General features: G+C 34.7%; 5 protein-coding genes and 1 long non-coding RNA gene across 9 annotated transcripts; 2 read left to right on the forward strand and 4 right to left on the reverse strand.

Annotated features, from left to right (window-relative positions):
- Positions 1-4,144: 4,144 nt before the first annotated feature.
- On the reverse strand, positions 4,145-6,654 carry LOC106616187 (LMBR1 domain-containing protein 2 homolog). The gene is made up of 4 exons (XM_070106128.1): positions 6,484-6,654; positions 5,969-6,398; positions 5,014-5,915; positions 4,145-4,958 (listed from the first exon to the last, which is right to left on the reverse strand). Exons 1-4 carry the CDS (start codon positions 6,652-6,654, stop codon positions 4,323-4,325), a joined length of 2,139 nt encoding a protein of 712 aa, XP_069962229.1. The 3' UTR covers positions 4,145-4,322.
- Positions 6,591-7,099, reverse strand: BBIP1 (BBSome interacting protein 1). The gene has a single exon (XM_070106131.1). The coding sequence runs from the start codon at positions 6,942-6,944 to the stop codon at positions 6,714-6,716; it is 231 nt and encodes a 76-aa protein (XP_069962232.1). The 5' UTR covers positions 6,945-7,099; the 3' UTR covers positions 6,591-6,713.
- A 2,655-nt stretch (positions 7,100-9,754) lies between these two features.
- On the forward strand, positions 9,755-11,519 carry LOC106616113 (golgin-45). The gene is made up of 3 exons (XM_014232602.3): positions 9,755-9,846; positions 9,958-10,739; positions 10,808-11,519. The coding sequence occupies exons 2-3, from the start codon at positions 9,966-9,968 to the stop codon at positions 11,294-11,296; spliced, it is 1,263 nt and encodes a 420-aa protein (XP_014088077.3). The 5' UTR covers positions 9,755-9,846; positions 9,958-9,965; the 3' UTR covers positions 11,297-11,519.
- A 1,333-nt stretch (positions 11,520-12,852) lies between these two features.
- Positions 12,853-13,184, reverse strand: LOC138855878 (uncharacterized). Of its 2 annotated transcripts, none has more exons than XR_011395022.1 (2): positions 13,173-13,184; positions 12,853-13,098 (listed from the first exon to the last, which is right to left on the reverse strand). It is a non-coding gene; the product is annotated as an uncharacterized lncRNA (long non-coding RNA). The 2 variants fall into 2 exon arrangements; XR_011395023.1 differs by having other exon boundaries at positions 13,169-13,184.
- A 1,450-nt stretch (positions 13,185-14,634) lies between these two features.
- Positions 14,635-16,399, forward strand: LOC138855877 (golgin-45-like). The gene is made up of 3 exons (XM_070106130.1): positions 14,635-14,726; positions 14,838-15,619; positions 15,688-16,399. The coding sequence occupies exons 2-3, from the start codon at positions 14,846-14,848 to the stop codon at positions 16,174-16,176; spliced, it is 1,263 nt and encodes a 420-aa protein (XP_069962231.1). The 5' UTR covers positions 14,635-14,726; positions 14,838-14,845; the 3' UTR covers positions 16,177-16,399.
- A 1,333-nt stretch (positions 16,400-17,732) lies between these two features.
- LOC106616116 (omega-amidase NIT2) lies at positions 17,733-19,453 on the reverse strand. 3 transcript variants are annotated; one of them, XR_004975436.2, is made up of 5 exons: positions 19,170-19,452; positions 18,557-19,066; positions 18,254-18,487; positions 18,049-18,188; positions 17,733-17,978 (listed from the first exon to the last, which is right to left on the reverse strand). XR_004975436.2 is itself a non-coding variant. In XM_014232607.3 (5 exons), the coding sequence occupies exons 2-4, from the start codon at positions 19,074-19,076 to the stop codon at positions 18,100-18,102; spliced, it is 843 nt and encodes a 280-aa protein (XP_014088082.2). In that variant the 5' UTR covers positions 19,077-19,104; positions 19,170-19,453; the 3' UTR covers positions 17,733-17,978; positions 18,053-18,099. The 3 variants fall into 3 exon arrangements, 2 of the variants coding, with proteins under 2 accessions (XP_014088082.2, XP_014088081.2); XM_014232607.3 differs by having other exon boundaries at positions 18,053-18,188; positions 18,557-19,104; positions 19,170-19,453; XM_014232606.3 differs by having other exon boundaries at positions 18,053-18,188; positions 19,170-19,450.
- Between the last annotated feature and the right edge of the window lie 6,017 nt (positions 19,454-25,470).

Below are 25,470 nucleotides of genomic sequence, written 5' to 3' on the forward strand. Positions count from 1 at the left end.
TATACAATCAAAATAAACGTATTGAAAAGCATTTATATACGTACGTCTCAAAGGTTAGAAGAAAAACACAGTTTGACACTACTAATTAGTGAAAGCAGGAAAAAGAGCAACAGTTTGACACGGAAAAGCGTTTACAATTTTTGTAAATCCAAATTCAAAACTTTTTGCTGTGCGCATTAATACTACACCAAGTGAGGAAAGCTAAGATTGGATGTAACCGAACATTTTATACTCTCGCAATTTTCCGGACCTAAGCCGGATCAATACTTTTAAGTGTTGGCAAAACTTTATACGAAAATATGTTGTGTAAGAGTTTAACATTCAAGAATACTAGAGAACCATTCTGAGAGAACTTAAAACATTGTTACATGGGGACGTAGGCACTCATTTTCGGGCTGTAACATATCCAATATTAAAACTTACACCGATTTACACACAGTTTAAATTACTGCTAATTTCAGGCAGTTACAAGCACTTTTAGTAATTTCGGACACACTGAATTCTGAAACGAAATATTTCCATTAAATTGGGTTGGTGTAGTTTAGTACTTTAAAATTTTAAATCACTGCTGTTCCTTACTACTGTGATCCGTAGTAATAAACCGATTTTGTCCACCTACAGTATCAACAACCTCCGAGAACTAACGTTTTTATACATTTATTTACTTTTTTCCTTATATACCATGAAAATTGTCCGAAATGTCGAAGAAAAAATTCTGTAAAGTTTGTGGTTTTAATATTAATATTAACAGATAGCGCCTTGTGATTTTTGATTTCACATATATCGTAAATAACACTGGAATATTTTTTTAATTTCATTTCGATGTTTAATGCATTTGAACAAATTATTGTATAGTGAAAATGAAAACTTGGCTCATTCAAAAGTTATTAGAAGTCAAAGGACAACCCTACTTGTATATCACAAAAAATAAATTAAAATTTTTATTTTTATTCTTTTACAAAATAATGCCTTCAAATTTTAAAATATCTTATTGTTATTATTATGTTATACAATTGATGACTTTAATTACTGTTTTTATATTTTACCGTTTATACAAATTAATTTATCAAAATCAAGTCCTTGTATGGAAACATTTTTTATCTGTGAAAGGAGGGATATTTTAACTTTTAGGTTTCCTCACACCGCCATCTGTGAGAATCTTATAGATAATTAGAAATATTTGTCAAGTAATAAACAAATAATTTGCAATACAAAAATCTTTCTTTTTTTAAGTTAGATTATACTGCAGACATTTTGTATATATGTCTATAAGATCTTTATATGTATATAAAGATAAAAGCATTTAACATTTGTTAAGAGACCTTGCGAATTTTTTTATAATATCAAATTCAGTAATTTAACACAAAAGACTTTACACAATTAAGTGTTTTATAAATTTGAGAAAGAAATAGTTAGTTGACTTTTATATGTAGGCATACGCTTTAAACGTGAAAATATCAGTAAAATATAACTATTGTATAAATTGATTATCAGTTATGTATTTAATAAATTTAGTTTAAACAAGTAAGCAAGTGCTAGGTTCGGATGTAACCGAACATTTTATACATTCACAAATTTGTAAAGCTCAAAGGCAAGGAAATACTTTCATTCTTTATATTAAAAAATGTTTCGAAAGAATTCAACATTAATTTCCCAAAGAAACCAAATGGTTTACAATCATTACGTCGTAGACTTAGTTTCATTATTATATTTTGCTTGTTCGGAATATTTATATTCTTAATTTCATTAAATTGTCACATTTTGTGGGCTATACCAGGGCTAGGGGATGATCTTGACAGATTAACTTTTGACATTACTAAAACATACTCGAGTACAGGTTTCCAAGTAATTTCATCAAGATAACTTACACACTAACCGACATATTCAGCATAAAGTCTGCTAGAATAACTAAAATCATTAAAGGTAAGTGCTATATGGGGCTGGAGTATTTCGTAAACCGATTTCACACATAATCAGGAAAATATGATCTCTGACTTTCAATAATATACATCAGAGTTTTACCGATATTTTTGGTATAAAATCAGCTATGGAGCCTTAATTCCACATGTTCGGAATCTGTGGACTTGAAAAGCTATGGTCCGATTTCAACTAATTTCAGATGTGAGATGGCATACTTCAGAGGCACTATTTGCTCAAGGTTCAATTCCCATCACTGGAGTCAGCGTGGTTATCATCTGATTCAATCCATTTTCACATTAAATAAATTTTCAGTAAGTTTGGTTGAAATAGTTCTTTGGTTTGTGAGATATACCTATTAAACCTATTAGAAGGCGGGGTCACGCCCATATTTTAAAAAATTTCAATGTAAAATTAAATATCTGTGATGTAATTATTATTATTAGTTTTAGTTGTTACTTGTTATTTGTATTAGCAAAGTTAAACCTTTTAAGTTAAGTTTTTATGGCTCTAGAGTGACTTGATGTGATGTATAAAAGTATGATGGAATTATCTAAAAATAAATAAAATAAACTATTGTTGATATTAAAAAAATATCGGAAAATTTACATATTTGTACTATTACAATACAAAATATATTTGAACTAACAATACGCGTTTTTCGGTCAAATTTGTGTCTTTGTTACAAGGCGATCATCTTCTATTCCATTCCTCCATACTTCGAAAACTACAAATATACATTTTTTTAAAACCGAACTGTGTTAAACGTTCAGACCTAATCATGTATGTCAGTAAACATTCCTCTCATGCTTTAAAAGAGAAGCCAAGAAAGGCATAGCTTACAACTGTATTAACAATATACCAGAGGTTTGAGAACAAAACGGTATAAGTTCGTAATCTCAGAAGCAATCAACAATAGTAATATTTATTGTGTGACTAAAACATGGCTAAATTCTTCAATATTTGATGGTGAAATTATCGTCGTGACATATTCGCTGAATTAAGTAGTACCAACCCGCATAATATTGAACATATGTATATATGTATGTATTGTATATTAAAATCGAATGCATCGCTCCTCGCAGAAAGAATTCCATTAATAAATATCCAATTTACTTTACTTTATTATTCTCATTTAAAAAAATATCTTACCTCGAATTAAACATATTTCTTTGGGATTAATTGGGTCAAGCGATCAAGTCAATAAGCGCACTTTTGTTTTTTGTAAAACTTTAAAAATACATATCTACTTGAATGGAGAGCCTCTACCCCAACGACAACGTAATGTTGTGGAAATGAACCTTACGACGCTGACAGTAATACTCTCAAACTAGCCAATGGATAAAATGCAAACAAGGTTTAAATATTGTGTTTATAACACATGCTCTGCCGAATATTTACATAATTTTCGAGTATCAATAGCTCGAGGGCATTTCGCATATGGTTTTATCAAAATAATGAACATCCACATCAAAATAATAATAATTGGATAGTTGGTTGATTATAATTATTGTCAATTGAGATCCGGCGTTATGGACCGAATTTGCAAAAATTTTAGACATGAGAACACATGGCAATCGCATTGTAATAAAAATCTGAGTTCAGATGTAAAAAGTTTTGTGAGCACATTTCTCTTTCGGTGTTGTGGATTCCGTTCATACGTCAACTAGAGTCGTGCAACTTTTTGCTATTTCCCTAATATCATTCACCAAAATTTTTGTACGCTTCATTTACACCAGGGATAATTTACACAATCTTTTTCTGTAGCAAATAACGTGTGATTTAACCGATAGTGAGCTTGCAGGGTAGTTTCATTGGTTCAATGACAATTAACGTACTTTTCCTCCAAACAGGTTTGTGGATAATACACACAACGAAAATCACAATATTAATTACGAACAAACAAAAAAAAACTGTATAACTGAAGTCATATGAACGGTATTCTACCCAGCTCAAGGGCTTGGTAAAATTTTGACAACTTATAAACGAGTACAAGTATAAGATACGTATACATAAAAAACAAACAAATTTAAGTGATACTTAAATAATAACACCGAGAACACATTTTCATGTAATTTCATAAATATTGTCATGAGTCAAACATAGACTTTATAAACAATTTAAAAGATTGATTTTGCAATATTTGCAAGATAAGATACTACCAATTTTAATAACGCAATGTTTAAAATAAAATTACTTTCATTATATATAAATAAAACTGCAACTATTTAAATCGAGTATTATTTATATTAGATTGAAAGAATAACTTCTATTAATTTTTGAGCATAGTAATGATTGAAATAGTTATACATTTTAATTAGTAGCAGCATTGCCATTCAATTCTGCTTGGAATATAGTATACCACCTATAATCTAGCTTCATTAATAATACGATTCTACTATTTATCAAACATCATCGAAAAGACCACGAATTGGAGATCTTACACGTTCATCCGTAACGTCTTTGAAACTATCTGAGTTCTTCTCGACGTTCGTTAAGGGTTGTGAGACGCCCTTAAAACCAATTTCCAGATGAGTACTAACTCCGAAACGTTCATTTATTTCTTCTGATAGACTGCGCGGCACTCCAATTGGTGAGATACGAGTGTTTAACGGCGGTGAAACAGTTTCATATCCTATTCGGTCACCATCACACAAAAGTCCATCCGTTGGTGTGCGTAAAGGACCAATTGGACCAACTTGCGCGGTGGTTCCAGCTAAATTACGGTATTTAGCAATATATTCATTCGTAACAGATGTCGGATCTCTACGTCGTGACATCGCATCCTCTGCGCGCAGACGACGACGCTTTTCCCTCGCAATCAAATCTTTGCCTTCTTGAACCAACTCTGTGGCAATATTTTCATTTTGAAGGAATTGTTGAAACCCCATAGCATTTAAAATACGACTACCCAAACTAAACCAAGTAGCCAGGCAAAATGCCAACATACACATTGGAAAGTAAATGTTGAAACCATCGGAAATTATGCTTAAAACGTCCATGTGACCCATTATTTGGGTATAGTATGTTTCGAGAATCCTCTATAAAGCAATCAATTATTTAGTTCTTTTAATTAAATTATAAAAGATATTTTACCTTTTTAATTATATGTGAATCCATGTGTATTAAACCGAGGAAATTAAGACACATTGGCGGTGTTAATCGACATAGCAGCATGCCACTAAAAATTAAACTATGCTCATTTGTTTGATGATGTGGTGCCAGATAATAAATATTTAAAAAACGAATGCGCAAAATCGTAGAATAAGTACAATAGAAGAGATAGCATAACACAATCATTGAAAATAATTCAATAGTAAAGAATTTATAATTATACTTGGCAATATTTATAACCTGGGCGAATATAGAAAGCACTGGTTGTCGATTAAAAAATGTCAGTTCACTCCACACGACCATGAAGGACATGATTGCCGTCACAATAGAAAGAGCTTTCAAAAAGTGTTTTTTACAAAAACACTCCCAATACCAATGTAATGAGGGGCTATAAAAGACCCTACATAATTGCGAACGTTGGGAAGGAAACTCTGATTTGAATACTCTATCTGTCGAATGCATATTTCGTGATATATCTTCCAAGTACAAAACTGTCTCTACCTGCACACTCCAAAGGGATTCACTACGTTGTAATGTCTGCAACGATTTAATAACTTGCTTATGAATCCGTATTAATGTCTTTTCTGTTGGTACAATTGTAGGAGTGCCTCCGTTATTACCGCCACGATTATAATTGCGGATCGCACGTTCAGTAAGTTCGGTTGGTACTTTGCGTAGTATTGTTTCTACACATGAACGTAACTCATGACCATTAGGGATGGCACAATTTATACCTTGTAAAGACTCTAATACATCGTCTACATTTTCTTCCGCCTCTGCTTTGCTCGAGCTTAATTTTGCTAATTTAAAATAAGCGTATTGTAATGTAAAACCAGGCATTGCATTATTCCATAGAGAGCGAGGGGCTTCGACGAGCGCATAGCCTATAAGTCTCATGATATAGTATTTTAAACAAAAATATATATACATTACATACCAAGTAGCAGCACTAGTAGGAACAATCCCCAAGTGTTTGATGCCGAAGAAGCGATGGCTTTTAGTTTCTGCCAATCTAGAGAGACACCCTTAGCAGCTATATATATCAACAAAATACCACATATAAACAGATATGAACTGTAATAAATAGCGTTCTCGACAAGCGCAGATTTTAATTTTCCTTTAATGGTAAAATCGCCCGCCTTCAAATATGACTGCATAAGTGGCATAATTAACCAAGTAAGAAACTGTGACGACCAATATATTATTCTCCACAAATTTGGGAAAACATCATCAGGAATCATGCCCCATGGAGCTTGACAATGTGTATTTGTTTCTGACGCGATTTCAACTTTCGCGTTATTTAAATCTGCAGATGCCATCGACGTTCCGCTATCGTTATGTTCTTGGAGACATTGTCGGTACAAAGTCTTGATGAAATAAATAAAACGTATCGTATTCAAAGCCAAAATATAGACACATATGAATACAAATTATAGTTCAATGTGTACTTACATTTGTGACATCAAGTGGTATAGTAAAGACAATAAGAAACGAAAAGCACCATGCCATTAATACCGACAATGTTACAATAATGTGTTGACGAGGAATGTTTCCATACCGAAAAAGTAAAAATCCAGCTAGCAGTAAAGCGGCTATGACCGCTAGTAACAGTAAGTGAGCCATTTTGGGGTCTAATCCTATAGGTTTCTTATAACAATTTAACGACCGACAGCTTTTCTATTTTAGATACGTTTGTGAAACTCATTTACACTAGGGTCATCAATGTGTTTCTCTTGTAATTGCCGCGATATTTTACGCTGCATTTCCTCCAAGTGGCCCAAAGATTGTGATTTTAAAGCTATTAAATGTGGTTGGCAGAAAATTAAATCAGTTTTGTGCTCGAAAAATAGTTTCCCGGTTGTTGGTTCAATTAACTCGATTTTCCCAATTATATCGATTTTTTCAGACGACATAATAATATTTCCTTGTATAACCAATATCCCTAAAACAATTGACAATTATATCTTTTTTGTAATGTTAGCCATCTGCATATAGCGGTCAACAAAACTTATTACAAGATTTTTCAACTGTGTCGATTCTATAAATACTGCGATGAACACGGATGATAGTACAAAATCGAATCGACGATAAATTGCCAGACTTACCTAGTTAGCGAATTTGTAGATGCCAGAATGTTCTAGAGGCGATGTTTTGTTAAAGACTATATAAGGGCTATTGGATTGTGTAGTACACACAGTTCTAGTGAATTGTTCGAAAGTGGCTAAGTTTAACGATTTGAAGATTCCACAACTGAAAAAGGAGCTGTTGTGGTTGTAACGGTTACCTATTCCCCGCTTGGATGATAAGTTATAGTTTGGTTGTCGTCGAGGTCATCTAACGGGAGGTTGTTTCGATGGGGTCGGACCATAGGGATATGGGTGTATGCTAGATGAGTGGGGTTCGAGAGGCCATAGAGGCAAAAATTAGAGGAAAAGACAAATAAGATAGAAAAAAAGAAGAGACTTGCTCGTCAAACGCTATGGACATAAACATGATTTTGGCTGCAATATCGCAGATGTCAAGGCATATAGCAGCGCAAATGTCGCAGATGTCAGCGCAGACTTTAACACAAATGTCAACGCATAATACACTTTAAAGAGCAAGACGCTCGTATAACCCTACGAATGTCGCAGTTAGAAACACGACTGTCAACGCAGTTGAAAAAGCAGTTCGCAGCGCAAGATGCACGTATATCAGCACAGTTGTCAGCGGTGAAAGTGATGGACGAGCGTATGTCTGGGCAGATGTCCTCACAGTTGGAAGAGCATGAAGCGTATGAACCAGTTAAAGGGTCATCATGGTCACAAGAGCAAGAAGCTCATATACCAGCACAGGTGTGTTCACAGTTGGAAGAGCAGGAATCGCGTACACCAGTACAGCGAGCCTCACAGTCGGATGAGCAAGAAGCGTATATACCAGTACAAGGGTCCTCACAGGTCAAAGAGCAGGATAAAATTAAAGATGAAACAGATGACTATTTGGAAGAAGATTCAGAATTGCAAGGTGTAATGCATAAAGTGCATTTGAACAAATGTACAACGAGTGAAGAAATAGGTTTAGAAAGCTCAGTCGCAAAAGCATATTTTGCAGAACAGAACAGTTTAAAGTTGGTTGGTAAACTTATGGTTGTTTCGAAGGTTAGAATACCTGAAGTTCACAACGAGCTGCACAACGACCCAAGTGGAGGCCACTGGAGAATAACGACGACCTAAGAAGTTAAAGAAGCAAAGATTTTATTGGGTTGGTTGTCATCAGTCAGTTTCGGCCAATTATGCTGAGTACATTGGAGCTAAAATATTGAGATTCAAGAATCATGGCAAGATAAAGCAGTACAATCCGGGTGCACCATTTGAGCGAATTGTCAAACAAACAAATATGTGTTGGTAGTGAAGGACTATTTCAACGACTGGCTAGAAGTATACAGAATTCCTACTCAAGAGGCTGAAGCAGTAGCGGACGTATTCATCAACAAGTGGGTATCGAGATTCGGTGCACCACGTTCTTTGCTCTATCAGCTTTTCCTACAAACGATCGTAAATATGTTTGTTTATGTATGAGCATAAATACATTACAAAACTGTTTTAGAATTGACAAATATTTTAAATCGACAAGAGCTATGTTGCCACTTTTGTCACTTTTTCTGTGTTTTGCGGATTTACGGGGTTGTCAATTTTCCCTTCTTGTGGGAACATCTGAAAGTTGTTCAATTTATGATTTTTAGCTTTTGCCATCATCGCGAAAAGACGCGGGGAGATGTGATATGTATCTGCTTTTATGAATGAAGCGAGTTCGCCTGTTGAAAGGGCGCTTGCGTTTGTGCTATTTAGATCGTGATTCATATGAATGGATCGAGAGTGAATTAAGTCAGTGTTTATTCGAAATAACCTGAATTTTTGATACATATATGTTGAAAAATAGTTTTTCTTTATTATATGTTTAGTTTTTAGTCTGGTTTATATATATTTTTTAAATGTCGAAGGAAAACTGAATATATGTTTTTGTGGTTTTGAAGAAAAATATTCAAAGAAAGAGTTGGATCAAAAGAATTCTTCCAACCATTGTAAAGAATTCCGGGATCGGCTTTAGTATACTGTCCCAGGCTTACGGGGATAAAATGGGTATGGGCGGATAGAGGAGATCCTCCAGATCAAAAATACGCGGGAAACTGATAGTTTTCGAGATATTTACGTTTAAAGTTGAAAATTTCAACTATGTTAAATACGTATTTTTGCGATTTAAAATGAATTATAACTTATATCTTTCACTTTTATATCTACTAACACTTGACTAATTCGTTTTTAGACATTTTTTTATATTAGATGTTGCAAAAATAGCTTTATTTCAATATTTAAATCATTCTTAAATTTTATTAATTTTGACAATAACAAAATGGTTGTGAATGGCAAAACACCAGTGGAGGATCTCCTCTATCCGCCCATACTAATTTTATCCCCGAAAGCCTGGGACGGTATAGTAAAGTTTTACCGAATTCACAAATCAATAATACAATTTTAAGAAAATTTGAATGTTTTTTAATCATTTTTAATAATTTGTTCCGTCGTATCATAATTTACATAGAAAATATCGTGGATCTCGTGATCAGTATTGAACGTTTAAGGCGCGAACCACCATCCGCGATTCGGATTTCAAAATATTTAAACATTTTGGGAAACGGATCGCAATACATCAATATTGCATTCTATACCTTCAATAAATATCGCGATTCTGAATCGACTTCTATTTATATTGAGCGTGTAGCCGCCGACCTATTAGACTACAGCGATTTCCATTTAACATATCTTATATATTGTTAAAGTTAGTAATTTATACAATGATTGCATATTCAACAGATCATCTACTGAATCTATCCGCAAAATTTTATTGAATTGTGCGTTAATTATCCGTTAATATATTTTTAATTTTTAGAAAGCTAAATGGAAGCTTCCAATGGCTGTTTGGAGCGACATCGAACCAGTGGCGATGGAATGGAAGAAGAGCAAATTAATACGTCTAAAGAAGCAAACGTCAAATACGATAATTTGATATCTCGTTATGCTGTACGTAAACCAACTAGGGCTACAATACATGAAAATGTTCATAAAAGATCCACAAATAACACTTCTACATGCCTAAACGACCAATTCCTTCAGTCTGGTCTGCAAACACTTTATCGCCGATACGAAGGGTCACGTAGTCTTGCACCAGCCTTACCAGGAGGTAAATTGATTCAAATGATTCCTCATTTAATCAAACCATCTAAAGCCACGGGCACACATAAGAAAAATAAGCCTCCAAAATTTGTACCATATGAGCCATATACAGGCGCTACTAGTTTCATCGTATCTACACCAAACCCAAAAACAACGACGAAAAATAAAAACAATTTAGATATTGGAGTACTAGTAAGTCAAATGTCAACAATGCGTTCAAAAGAATTAGGGGACAAGAGCAGCGAAGAATATTGTGGTAACAGTTCTTTGGATGTTAAATTTGAGAAACTAAGAGAAGAACTCAGGAAAATTACAGAGGAACGAGATTATTACCAAGGACAATTTAGATTTCAAACCCAAGTTAATTCCGAATTAAAAAACTTGTTGGTAGCATCTGTAGGGGAAGATATGCAGTCACATGTTAACGTGCTCACCGAAGACAAACTTCAGTTGGCACGCGCGTTGTTAGATACCGCGAAAAATTCAACAACACATACGGTACGTTTCTTTTAAACATGCCAACTTCTTAATCAAAATTAATTTAAAAAAGTAAATATTTCAACTAGGAGCAAATTGAGTTTCTTGCGAGCCAGTGTGAAGTGTGGCGTTCCAAATTTCTTGCTAGTAGCGTAATGGTAGAAGAACTAGCACGATGGAAAGCTGACCTAATGCAGAAGAACCAAATATTAGAAGAATCCACAAAGCGATTACTCCACGCAACTCATCAAATCCGAGAAATGCAGTTAGAAATCTTAAAAAATTTAAAATTTGTTGCAAAGATACGTTATCTAAACCTTCCAAGTACTGATGTAATTAACCTTAGTGCGGAAAATTTAAATATCGTACATCAAATGGTATTACACTCTGGTGTTGGAATACCCGAAGGTGACATAGAGATTTTGAGCACTAGTAAAAATCCGCTTTGTGATGCTGAAAAATATGCTGTAAAGTCCTTACAATTCATTAGTCAGCCTTTAATGGCTACGGATGAAGCGATAAAAGCGCTTTTTGGACAAGTCCAGCGACCATATAGTGGAATAAATACACAAAGTTAAGTGAGATGTTTTCTTCCGAGTAGAAAAGTTTTAAACTTAATTATTTTATAAGGTTGTATACATTATAAAAGGCAGTGTTTTATAGAGAATATTTTCTATTTTTTTTAGCAATTTAAATTTTATTATTTATACCTGAATATGGTTCTAATAAAATTTGTTTACTTGTACAGACGATATTAGATACAATTAAATGTTAAATTCAAGTTACACGTTACACCACGAATATGGTGTTTTAACTTCTCAAGTTGTACATACAGCTGTTGTAAATTTTTAATGTTGGAGGTGAATATTTCAGGCTTACCAAAGAAATGCAAGGGTATTTATTTTTAAAAATACACTTTTAAGAACAACATCTTCATAAATTCGATTGCCTCAATGTACATACAAGGTCTAGTAAAAAGAAAGCCATTATTTTACCAAAATATGGCTTTAGTAATTGTAAGTAGTGTTTATGGTTCTACTACCATATCAATGCATTTTTGGTTTCGTATATTCCGTTCCGGTAATTTTGATGTCAAAGTTCATTACGTTGTGGAATAGAATAGAATAGATAATGATTGAGGTATGCACTGCGACCTATGGTCTATTGTGCCCTCCCCTAAGTCGCAGCGACTCATCTAGCCCCAGCATATTGATGAACTCCAATATAATAGTGAAGCAATGCGATCCCTGTTTGGAAACATGGATCCCAGGGCCTTAACTCTACGTCTGCAGACTGCTGTGCAGTCCACTAGTAGGTGTTCTGGGGTTTCAGACTCCATGTCGCAGAACCGGCAGTTTTCAGAGTAGACGAAGTCCATGTTAAATAAATGGTTGTTGAGCCTGCAATGTCCGGTGTAGAACGCGACCAGTAGACGGAATTTGTTCCTCGGGAGATTGATTACGGTTTTAAACCGTCTGAGGTTATAACCCCCCATTAGCAACCTGGCATGGCGCATACCTTGGAGATGTTGCCAATGTCTCTCCCTGCCTGCTCTTTCCTCTTTACGGAGCAGCTCTTTAATGGTGTGTGGACCAACCGCTACGCACGGTTCTGGTCCTATCGTTGTGGAAGGCCAATGTCGAGAAAATATCGATATATTTATTGAAATCGTCGAGTACATGTCGTACTAAATTAAGCACTGTTTCGATACAATTTCCCACAACAGCCGGGTCTTTGATAATGGATTCGAATCAAATCAATTCCTTTTTCAAGTGGTCGGTTACTGGTGATGAAAAGTGGGTCACTTACGACAACGTCAAATGTCGTGGTCGAATCGCGGTGAACGGCGCAAACGATGGCCAAGGATTGACGGTCAGAACGGTTTTGCAGTGTGTTTGGCAGAGAATCATTTATTTCCCCTACGGCCAAATTCGGAACTTTATTTTGTTGCTGAAAAATCTTATGAGAAGCTGGAGAAAAGCGACTGTACGTGACTGTATATACATATATGTATATATACATAATAAAACCCCTTCAACCATTACAATAACATAGAAAACCTCCTCACTACTAGCAAAAATCTCGTACATTATGTATATATATATTTTTTTTTTTTTAAATTCATCAGAATTGCTTATGTTTAGAAATATTTTTTTTTTTATTTATGAATTGTTTTACTTTTAAAAGTTGAATTATTTTATTAAAATCGGTTCAGTAGTTTAGAAGTTTATCCCGGAGAAAATGGGACACGTATTTTTCTTTATATACATATGTAGAAGATATAAGGTTGTATAGCTCAGCCAGTATAGTTTTATCTCATTTTATTACAATTGTAACTTCACAATTGGAAAATTATATTTTATCTGCTTGGTTCGAAAATCTGTAAAATTTTTTTTATTTTTAATTTAAAATTACGACATGTGAAGTTAGAATTTCAGTGAGCGACATACTTACAAATCCAAATATGCTGAGTACATTGGAGCTAAAATATTGAGATTCAAGAATCATGGCAAGATAAAGCAGTACAATCCGGGTGCACCATTTGAGCGAATTGTCAAACAAACAAATATGTGTTGGTAGTGAAGGACTATTTCAACGACTGGCTAGAAGTATACAGAATTCCTACTCAAGAGGCTGAAGCAGTAGCGGACGTATTCATCAACAAGTGGGTATCGAGATTCGGTGCACCACGTTCTTTGCTCTATCAGCTTTTCCTACAAACGATCGTAAATATGTTTGTTTATGTATGAGCATAAATACATTACAAAACTGTTTTAGAATTGACAAATATTTTAAATCGACAAGAGCTATGTTGCCACTTTTGTCACTTTTTCTGTGTTTTGCGGATTTACGGGGTTGTCAATTTTCCCTTCTTGTGGGAACATCTGAAAGTTGTTCAATTTATGATTTTTAGCTTTTGCCATCATCGCGAAAAGACGCGGGGAGATGTGATATGTATCTGCTTTTATGAATGAAGCGAGTTCGCCTGTTGAAAGGGCGCTTGCGTTTGTGCTATTTAGATCGTGATTCATATGAATGGATCGAGAGTGAATTAAGTCAGTGTTTATTCGAAATAACCTGAATTTTTGATACATATATGTTGAAAAATAGTTTTTCTTTATTATATGTTTAGTTTTTAGTCTGGTTTATATATATTTTTTAAATGTCGAAGGAAAACTGAATATATGTTTTTGTGGTTTTGAAGAAAAATATTCAAAGAAAGAGTTGGATCAAAAGAATTCTTCCAACCATTGTAAAGAATTCCGGGATCGGCTTTAGTATACTGTCCCAGGCTTACGGGGATAAAATGGGTATGGGCGGATAGAGGAGATCCTCCAGATCAAAAATACGCGGGAAACTGATAGTTTTCGAGATATTTACGTTTAAAGTTGAAAATTTCAACTATGTTAAATACGTATTTTTGCGATTTAAAATGAATTATAACTTATATCTTTCACTTTTATATCTACTAACACTTGACTAATTCGTTTTTAGACATTTTTTTATATTAGATGTTGCAAAAATAGCTTTATTTCAATATTTAAATCATTCTTAAATTTTATTAATTTTGACAATAACAAAATGGTTGTGAATGGCAAAACACCAGTGGAGGATCTCCTCTATCCGCCCATACTAATTTTATCCCCGAAAGCCTGGGACGGTATAGTAAAGTTTTACCGAATTCACAAATCAATAATACAATTTTAAGAAAATTTGAATGTTTTTTAATCATTTTTAATAATTTGTTCCGTCGTATCATAATTTACATAGAAAATATCGTGGATCTCGTGATCAGTATTGAACGTTTAAGGCGCGAACCACCATCCGCGATTCGGATTTCAAAATATTTAAACATTTTGGGAAACGGATCGCAATACATCAATATTGCATTCTATACCTTCAATAAATATCGCGATTCTGAATCGACTTCTATTTATATTGAGCGTGTAGCCGCCGACCTATTAGACTACAGCGATTTCCATTTAACATATCTTATATATTGTTAAAGTTAGTAATTTATACAATGATTGCATATTCAACAGATCATCTACTGAATCTATCCGCAAAATTTTATTGAATTGTGCGTTAATTATCCGTTAATATATTTTTAATTTTTAGAAAGCTAAATGGAAGCTTCCAATGGCTGTTTGGAGCGACATCGAACCAGTGGCGATGGAATGGAAGAAGAGCAAATTAATACGTCTAAAGAAGCAAACGTCAAATACGATAATTTGATATCTCGTTATGCTGTACGTAAACCAACTAGGGCTACAATACATGAAAATGTTCATAAAAGATCCACAAATAACACTTCTACATGCCTAAACGACCAATTCCTTCAGTCTGGTCTGCAAACACTTTATCGCCGATACGAAGGGTCACGTAGTCTTGCACCAGCCTTACCAGGAGGTAAATTGATTCAAATGATTCCTCATTTAATCAAACCATCTAAAGCCACGGGCACACATAAGAAAAATAAGCCTCCAAAATTTGTACCATATGAGCCATATACAGGCGCTACTAGTTTCATCGTATCTACACCAAACCCAAAAACAACGACGAAAAATAAAAACAATTTAGATATTGGAGTACTAGTAAGTCAAATGTCAACAATGCGTTCAAAAGAATTAGGGGACAAGAGCAGCGAAGAATATTGTGGTAACAGTTCTTTGGATGTTAAATTTGAGAAACTAAGAGAAGAACTCAGGAAAATTACAGAGGAACGAGATTATTACCAAGGACAATTTAGATTTCAAACCCAAGTTAATTCCGAATTAAAAAACTTGTTGGTAGCATCTGTAGGGGAAGATATGCAGTCACATGTTAACGTGCTCACCGAAGACAAACTTCAGTTGGCACGCGCGTTGTTAGATACCGCGAAAAATTCAACAACACATACGGTACGTTTCTTTTAAACATGCCAACTTCTTAATCAAAATTAATTTAAAAAAGTAAATATTTCAACTAGGAGCAAATTGAGTTTCTTGCGAGCCAGTGTGAAGTGTGGCGTTCCAAATTTCTTGCTAGTAGCGTAATGGTAGAAGAACTAGCACGATGGAAAGCTGACCTAATGCAGAAGAACCAAATATTAGAAGAATCCACAAAGCGATTACTCCACGCAACTCATCAAATCCGAGAAATGCAGTTAGAAATCTTAAAAAATTTAAAATTTGTTGCAAAGATACGTTATCTAAACCTTCCAAGTACTGATGTAATTAACCTTAGTGCGGAAAATTTAAATATCGTACATCAAATGGTATTACACTCTGGTGTTGGAATACCCGAAGGTGACATAGAGATTTTGAGCACTAGTAAAAATCCGCTTTGTGATGCTGAAAAATATGCTGTAAAGTCCTTACAATTCATTAGTCAGCCTTTAATGGCTACGGATGAAGCGATAAAAGCGCTTTTTGGACAAGTCCAGCGACCATATAGTGGAATAAATACACAAAGTTAAGTGAGATGTTTTCTTCCGAGTAGAAAAGTTTTAAACTTAATTATTTTATAAGGTTGTATACATTATAAAAGGCAGTGTTTTATAGAGAATATTTTCTATTTTTTTTAGCAATTTAAATTTTATTATTTATACCTGAATATGGTTCTAATAAAATTTGTTTACTTGTACAGACGATATTAGATACAATTAAATGTTAAATTCAAGTTACACGTTACACCACGAATATGGTGTTTTAACTTCTCAAGTTGTACATACAGCTGTTGTAAATTTTTAATGTTGGAGGTGAATATTTCAGGCTTACCAAAGAAATGCAAGGGTATTTATTTTTAAAAATACACTTTTAAGAACAACATCTTCATAAATTCGATTGCCTCAATGTACATACAAGGTCTAGTAAAAAGAAAGCCATTATTTTACCAAAATATGGCTTTAGTAATTGTAAGTAGTGTTTATGGTTCTACTACCATATCAATGCATTTTTGGTTTCGTATATTCCGTTCCGGTAATTTTGATGTCAAAGTTCATTACGTTGTGGAATAGAATAGAATAGATAATGATTGAGGTATGCACTGCGACCTATGGTCTATTGTGCCCTCCCCTAAGTCGCAGCGACTCATCTAGCCCCAGCATATTGATGAACTCCAATATAATAGTGAAGCAATGCGATCCCTGTTTGGAAACATGGATCCCAGGGCCTTAACTCTACGTCTGCAGACTGCTGTGCAGTCCACTAGTAGGTGTTCTGGGGTTTCAGACTCCATGTCGCAGAACCGGCAGTTTTCAGAGTAGACGAAGTCCATGTTAAATAAATGGTTGTTGAGCCTGCAATGTCCGGTGTAGAACGCGACCAGTAGACGGAATTTGTTCCTCGGGAGATTGATTACGGTTTTAAACCGTCTGAGGTTATAACCCCCCATTAGCAACCTGGCATGGCGCATACCTTGGAGATGTTGCCAATGTCTCTCCCTGCCTGCTCTTTCCTCTTTACGGAGCAGCTCTTTAATGGTGTGTGGACCAACCGCTACGCACGGTTCTGGTCCTATCGTTGTGGAAGGCCAATGTCGAGAAAATATCGATATATTTATTGAAATCGTCGAGTACATGTCGTACTAAATTAAGCACTGTTTCGATACAATTTCCCACAACAGCCGGGTCTTTGATAATGGATTCGAATCAAATCAATTCCTTTTTCAAGTGGTCGGTTACTGGTGATGAAAAGTGGGTCACTTACGACAACGTCAAATGTCGTGGTCGAATCGCGGTGAACGGCGCAAACGATGGCCAAGGATTGACGGTCAGAACGGTTTTGCAGTGTGTTTGGCAGAGAATCATTTATTTCCCCTACGGCCAAATTCGGAACTTTATTTTGTTGCTGAAAAATCTTATGAGAAGCTGGAGAAAAGCGACTGTACGTGACTGTATATACATATATGTATATATACATAATAAAACCCCTTCAACCATTACAATAACATAGAAAACCTCCTCACTACTAGCAAAAATCTCGTACATTATGTATATATATATTTTTTTTTTTTTAAATTCATCAGAATTGCTTATGTTTAGAAATATTTTTTTTTTTATTTATGAATTGTTTTACTTTTAAAAGTTGAATTATTTTATTAAAATCGGTTCAGTAGTTTAGAAGTTTATCCCGGAGAAAATGGGACACGTATTTTTCTTTATATACATATGTAGAAGATATAAGGTTGTATAGCTCAGCCAGTATAGTTTTATCTCATTTTATTACAATTGTAACTTCACAATTGGAAAATTATATTTTATCTGCTTGGTTCGAAAATCTGTAAAATTTTTTTTATTTTTAATTTAAAATTACGACATGTGAAGTTAGAATTTCAGTGAGCGACATACTTACAAATCCAAATATATCACTCAGTAACCAAACCACATCCAGACAAAATTTTATTTTAAACGTTTTGTTATATACATATCCAAGCGGCGTTGATTGAAAGTTGGAATTTGTGCACGAACTTGTTCTACGACTGAAAAATCTGGAAACGTACACGCCGTAATTTTGACATTTGCCCATATATATTTATATTATATATTATCTTACCAATATCAACTGAAATTAAATCTTCGCTATGAGCAGCTTGTTTTAAAATTTGCCCCCATGGATTAACTACAGTTGAGTGACCCCAAGCCACATATTCAGCATTTTCATCACGAGCAGGCGATGTCGTTACAACATACAATTGATTGTCGTTGGCTCGCGAACGTTGCAAAAGCTCCCAATGTAAGGGACCTGTAGTCATATTAAATGCACCGGGGTAGATTATCATCTCACAACCTTTAATTAGAGTACATAAAATTGTTTAGATAATATACATATTGATAAATATATTGTTTGAGGTACTACCTTCGTTGCGATATACTCGAGCCAGCTCTTCAAAACGTATATCATAGCAGATACCAACACCAATTTTATGGCCGTCTACATCTATCACAGTAAAATTGGTACCCGCACTTAAGGTTTCTGATTCTTTGAATTTAATTCCTCCTTCAATATCAATATCGAAAAGATGCATTTTACGATATTTCGCAATCAATTTTCCAGTCGGGTCCCAAATAGTGCAAGTATTATAAATGCGATCATTTTCGCCTAGTTCTGGTATCGTTCCTCCAATAATATAAATACCATGAGCCTTTGCGGTGGCAGAAAGCTGCTGTGAAGTGTAACCATCTGGTATTGTTTCAGAGTATTTCCTGAAGTATTTGGTACCATAAGGACAATTAAAACATTCAGGCAAAGTCACCAAGCGAGGTTTATATTCATGTACAGCTTGAGAAATTTTGTCAACAGCATTCTGTATGTTCGACGATTTATCCTCCCCAACTTTCAATTGAAGTAGAACCAATCGCATAATCTCTAAGAGCATATACAAATGTTGTGCATGCAGAGAACGTCTAAAATATTCAACGTTCCCTGGTGCATGTTAGATGTCAAATTTATATAATTATATTTTACTTACGTTTCGATAATTGACTCATACTTAATATAAATTATGTAAGGTTATTAAGGCACTGTCCAGCAGGTTACAAACGGCAAGTTTTTATCTTCGAATGTGATAAGCTACGATCTTGAATGATAGTGCACGCAGACAACGTATACTATGTATAATTATAATGTTTTCTGTTGCAATCACAATACGTTCATTCCATAGCGTAAAAGTATGCAACTGACTGCCGTCCCCAAGTAAAGCTTCAAACAGTCACCGACGCAAAACCGTGGTCCGAATCAGCTGATACGACCTATCTCATGAGAGCGCAATGTAAATGACCACTCACCGCCGCTTTTACAGACCGTACGGTAGGATATCCGCGAAAACTGGATTTTTACTTGTTTCTACGGGCTGAGCTGTGAGTGCAATCTTTTGCAATGCAGGGTTGCCAGTCTGGATATTTTATAGTAATTAAAAAATAAACTTGAATATATTTGAAATATTTTTAAAATAACTCAAAATCACAGTCGAATACATTTATTTATAAATAGGTAGATCATTTTTAATAGCTGGATTTTAGTTTTTAGATTGTACATTATGAAAAATTAGAACTAAAAACTAAATGTTTGAAAAATCGTGTATACAAATAGAAAAATCGCAACATTGGTGAAGCATAAAAGTGACAGCGGCAAATTACTGTAAAAAATTTCTCATGCTCATAGAATTTGTGTGGCGCATTTTAGAATTTAAGTGAGAATTTGTCTTAAAGTTACCGTTTTTTTAGGGATTTCGAGTCGGCGTTAACGCGTAGCAGTAAAAAATGCACCGTTCAACGCGTTTTTTTAAAGAGACATCTCGACAAGCAATTAAAGATTGCTAAAAACCGGAATTGCTAGCACGTCGTTACGTGTCGCCTTTCCGTACTTACCGTCAAACCGTATCATACGAAATTTGTCAAAAGATATGGCCGTAGTGACAACATAGAAGTTAATTAATTTTTCCTAATGTATAAGATAAAAGCTAAAATTCAATTATTAACAAGTAATAAAGGGCTAAGTTTGGACGTAACCGAACATTTTATACTCTCGCAAAGTCAAATGGTATACTCGTTTGAAATTTCTTTGTGGATTGACTGATATTTTCGGTAGAAGGTCAACTATAGGCACTGGGGTCCACATATTTAGTACTTAGGGGCTTGAACAGTTTTGGTTCGATTGAGAAAATTTTTGGTCACAAGGTGGCATACTTTTAACGTATTATTCACGCAAAGTTTTACCCTGATATAATCATTGTTGCTTGATATGCATAGTGGAAAGTGAAAGAATCAGATGGAATTCAAAATGATGTTATATGTGAAATAGGCGTGGTTGTAGTCCGATTTCGTCCATTTTCGCACTATAACATAGAAATATGAAAATAACGTTATGAACCGAATTTGGTTGAAATCGGTTAAGCAGATCCCAAGATATGGGTTTTCACCTAAAAGTGGGCGGTGACACGCCCACTGTATAATTTTGAACGCGGTTACCATAAAGTCATCTCATGCCATCCTAGAGATAAAATTTAATGTCTCTGGCGTGTTTAGTGCTTGATTTATCGCGCTTTTAGTAATTTTTAACAGTACCGTTATATGGGGAGTGGGCGGGCTTGTCACTCGATTTCACCCATTTTCACACTGTCCATAGAGGTGCTAAAAACATTTACTCCCAGTGAATTTGGTTATTATAGCTTTAGCGGTTTAGAAGATATGCACATTAAACTTATTAGGGGCGGGACCACGCCCACTTTAAAAAAAAAATTTTAACTGCAGGTGCCCCTCCCTAATGTGATCCTTTGTACCAAATAACAGTCTTGTATCTTATTGCGGAGCTTAGTTATGGCAATTTATTTGTTTTTGTTTAATGGCGTTTTGTGGGCGTGGCAGTGGTCCGATTACGCCCATCTGCAATACCAACCGTCTCACGGTACCAAGAAACATGTCTACCAAGTTTCATAAAGATATCTCAAGTTAGAGCTTGCACGGACGGACAGACAGTCACCCGGATTTCAACTCGTCTCTTCATCTTGATCATTTATATATGTGTATATAACCCTATATCTAACTTGATTAGTTTTAGGTGATACAAACAACCGTTAGGTGAACAAAATTATTATACTCTGTAGCAACACGTTGCGAAAGTATAAAAATGGTCTTCTTATATATAAATAATTTTATTCGACTTGTATTTAAAGTTAGTTTAAGAATATTTCAAATATATTCAAGTTTATTTTTAATTACTATAAAATATCTAGACTGTCAACCCTGTTTTGTAAGAGAGCTTGTTTCTGCGGGAAAATCCAATTTTCGCGGATATCCCACGTTACGGATGGTAGAAGCGGTGAAGGTATTCATATAAATACCAGGGATTATCTCTGATAAATACATTACGCCTTTATAAGACGGGTCCTATAAGCTGATATGGTATATGGTTTAACCAGAGAACGTAAATGAACGAGAAGGCGCAGGTTCGACAGCGAACATTTGTAAAATTTTATCGGGAGTTCACCTCAAACGCAGGAAAAACAAATCAGAGAACGTAAATGGTTCTTCTAAGTTCTCTGGTTCTAGAATGATGAACTTAAAAGTTAATTTATTTGGAGTTAATTACACAAATTGGTAAAAAATGGCTACGGAAACAGGTATAACATATGCATATTGCTGCTGTTTTCCGAACATAAAATCGAACGGAATGGAGTAAAAATCACATAGCCTGGCACAATCCAAAATGAATGAAGTAAAACGCAGTTAACCAAGTTTAATGAGGTATCTGCATACTCTCTTGTGTCAAATTCCACTGTTTAAATTTATATCCTGAACAGGCATATTAAATTTGATTCAAAGTTAATAACACCTAGAAGGGAACGTCGGAGACTCTATAAAGTTGTTATATACATGAATGATCAGCTTGACGAGCTCCGTCCGTCTGTTCGGTATGTCCTTTTCTTCCCAAGAATCTACCCATTTGACAGGACTGCATCGAACAACTATAGTACAAGTATTATGTATTATAAGTATTGTATATAGATAACTGTCATAACACTTCAATGCGGGGGGCGGCGAAGTAGGGCGCCACGCCCTGTGTTCTTGTTCGCAACAGTTCTATGCTACCCAAATCGATTTGCTTTTCATTGCCATGTATTGATAATTGCTAACTCTTGCCTGTCGCTATCACATATGTGAGTTAACATTAAAAAGTGTATTCGAAATAACTGGTAGAGTGCTGATCCAAATGACATACAGTTGATAATAAGAATATAAAGATAAAATATCTTTGCAGCTGACTGTTTCCGAAATAGAAATCAAGATAAAATTCTACCAATCCGAATTGCTGAAATATATAGTCTGAGATGACTATCGAGAACTAATTGAGCTCTCAGTGATATTTTTAGGTGGAGGAAAATTTAAAATTAGACTTCCAAGTACCTTGCACCAAGTAAGGTGGATGGCGAGCGTGATTTATGCACTAAAAATGTGGTAGCATTTCTTAGCGCTCAACTTAACGACAAATATAAGTTCGATATTTGCTTGTTCATCGTGACATCCTACTTTAAGCCATGGCTAGAATGTATTGTGGCCCTAAGAGCACCTTATCAGGATATGTGCTATTTGAAGTCAATGAAGACATTAGAAAAATTGATACAAAGGTCTTGAAAGCTGCATTACAATAATATCTCCACAATAAATGGTATTTAATCGATGAATAAGCTGTCTGTGAACTAAGAAATTATATAACAAGAAAAAACGTTGCACCGAAGCTATAATACAAAGGTTCCTTACAAGAACTTGATTCCGATCTAATTTCATGAAGATACCTGGCCAAATAAAAAAGTTTCCTATACAAGCAATTGATTCCGATTGTTCAGTTTGTATTGCTGCTATATGCTATAGTGGTTCGATATTGGCCGTTCCGACAAATGAGTAGCTTCTTAGTGAGGAAAGAACATGTGCAAAGTTGCAGATCGATATCTTAAAAACTGAGGGACTAGTTCGTATACATACAAGTATATACAGACAGACAGACGGACATGGTTAAATCAGCTCAGCTCATCATGCTGATCATTTATGTATATATTGTATATGGTCTCCGACGTTTCGTTCTGGGTATTGCAAACTTCATGGCAAAACAATAATTTACCTTGTTCAGGGTATAAAAAAGGTTGAAAATATATACCCAAAGAGAATCCGTCAACCCGTGGTAAGCGCTATATCCCATCTAAGGAAGTGTGTTCATTGTTTGGTAAGTTTCCGTAAATAATAAATGTTGTTTCTTTTATATATTTGTTTTAAATAAATTAATAATTTCCATTAATGTTTTACAAGAAAAAAAAAAACATCTAGTCTACATATCGGTCAAAAATTGTTTACTTATTTACACCTGACTGTAATAAACAACCTTGAAAAGAAAATTTGTAGAATAATGTTTTTTTCGTATAATATTAAATAGTAATATTTATACTTTCGCATTCTGTTGCTACAGAGTATAATAGTTTTGTTCACGTAACGGTTGTTTGTATCAGCTAAAACAAATCGAGTTAGATATAGGGTTATGTATATATAATATAAATGATCAGGATGAAGAGACGAGTTGAAATCCGGGTGACTGTCTGTTCGTCCGTCCGACCGTCTGTGCAAGCTGTAACTTGAGTAAAACTTGATATATCTTAATGAAACTTGGTACAAATGTTTATTGGTACGTAAGACGGTTGGTATTGCGATGGGCGTAATCGGACCACTGCCACGCCCACAAAACGCCATTAATCAAAAACAAATAAATTGTCATAATTAAGCTCTACAATAAAATACAAGACTGTTGGTATACAGGATCACATTAGAGAGGGGCATCTTCAGTTAATTTTTGTTTTTAAAGTGGGCGTGGTACCGCACTTTAATAGGTTTAATGTGCATATACCCTAAACCGCTAAATCTATAATAACAAAATTCACTGAGAACTAATATCTGTAGCACCTCTACCGACAGTGTGAAAATGGGTGAAATCGGGTGGCAACTCCGCCCACTCCCTCTATAACGGTACTGTTAAAAACTACTAAAAGCGCGATAAATCAAGCACTAAACACGCCAGAGACATTAAATTTTATCTCTGGGATGGCATGAGATGACTTTATGGTAACCGCGTTCAAAATTAGACAGTGGGCGTGTCACCGCCCACTTTTAGGTGAAAACCCATATCTTGGGATCTGCTTAACCGATTTCAACCAAATTCGGTGCATAACGTTCTTTTCATATTTCTATGTTATAGTATCGACAACCACGCCAATTTCCCATTAACACCATTTTCAATTCCATCTGATTCTTTCACTTTCCACTATGCATATCAAGCAACAAAGATTATATCGGGGTAAAACTTTGCGTGAATAATGCGTTTAAAGTGTGCCACCTTGTGATCGAAAATTCTCTAAATCGAACCAAAGCTGTTCAAGCCCCTAGGTACTGAATAGGTCCACTTAGTGCCTATAGTTAACTTTTTACCGAAAATATCGGTCAATGTGAAGGATATATATTTCATATAATAAAATAAATTAAAATAACCTTCGATAATAGTATGTTTTGTGACAAAAATGGGTTGAATCGGATCAATACTTCCTTTAATATAAAATTTTGCCAACACCTCAAGTAATTTCCCGTATAAAATGTTCGGTTACACCCGAACTTAGAACTTCCTTACTTTTTTTTGGGTATATTAATGTTTTATTAACTAAATAAGCTCGAGCCTCTTAAAATCTTCTGTATTTATTCAGGACAAAACTTTATATTTTATGTTCAGCATCAAGTCATAATTCAATTGCAATAATTTTTATTTATGCTAATAAGTTTATTTAGAAAAAATTAGATAATGCTATTAAATTTTCGAGAAAAAAAAACTGCCTTATACCTTGGGACATCCTAATGTCCATATGTAATTGTTCAGCCTAACGACCTGAGTCGCTTTATCCACGTCCGTCGGTCTGACTACACGTCCTTTTCTCTCCAAGAACTCTTCATTTGTACGGAAAGTCTTTTTATTTGACAAGATATGTTCATAAAATTTGGCACAGATTATTTTCCAAGGCTTACGCTACAAATTGTACAGATTGGCATAAAGCAATAGGGTGAATCCCTATGACCAAAAATCTTCAATGTCGCACTACAACTGTTCAAGCCCCAGATACCGAATATGTGTACCCCAGTTCCTACTGCAAACATTTTATAGAAAATATCGGTCAATTTGTGAGATATGTTATTGTTCGTAGCAAATTATTTCTTGATACCAGTATATCTGTATGCCATGGGTTG

This window comes from Bactrocera oleae, chromosome 2, assembly GCF_042242935.1.
Source record: "Bactrocera oleae isolate idBacOlea1 chromosome 2, idBacOlea1, whole genome shotgun sequence".
NCBI lineage: Eukaryota > Metazoa > Arthropoda > Insecta > Diptera > Tephritidae > Bactrocera > Bactrocera oleae.

Bases quoted from the DNA above. Each gene is read 5' to 3' on its own strand.
- LOC106616187 (XM_070106128.1), bottom strand. From the start codon at position 6,654: ATGGCTCACTTACTGTTACTAGCGGTCATAGCCGCTTTACTGCTAGCT. The intron at 6,399-6,483 runs GTAAGTACACAT...TATTTCATCAAG, and splicing joins TACCACTTGATGTCACAAAT to ACTTTGTACCGACAATGTCT. The intron at 5,916-5,968 runs GTATGTAATGTA...TGAGACTTATAG, and splicing joins CCTACTAGTGCTGCTACTTG to GCTATGCGCTCGTCGAAGCC.
- BBIP1 (XM_070106131.1), bottom strand. From the start codon at position 6,944: ATGTCGTCTGAAAAAATCGATATAATTGGGAAAATCGAGTTAATTGAA.
- LOC106616113 (XM_014232602.3), top strand. From the start codon at position 9,966: ATGGAAGCTTCCAATGGCTGTTTGGAGCGACATCGAACCAGTGGCGAT. The intron at 10,740-10,807 runs GTACGTTTCTTT...TATTTCAACTAG, and splicing joins AAAATTCAACAACACATACG to GAGCAAATTGAGTTTCTTGC.
- LOC138855877 (XM_070106130.1), top strand. From the start codon at position 14,846: ATGGAAGCTTCCAATGGCTGTTTGGAGCGACATCGAACCAGTGGCGAT. The intron at 15,620-15,687 runs GTACGTTTCTTT...TATTTCAACTAG, and splicing joins AAAATTCAACAACACATACG to GAGCAAATTGAGTTTCTTGC.
- LOC106616116 (XM_014232606.3), bottom strand. The intron at 18,488-18,556 runs GTAGTACCTCAA...CTCTAATTAAAG, and splicing joins TCGAGTATATCGCAACGAAG to GTTGTGAGATGATAATCTAC. The intron at 18,189-18,253 runs GTAAGATAATAT...GTACGTTTCCAG, and splicing joins TTTAATTTCAGTTGATATTG to ATTTTTCAGTCGTAGAACAA.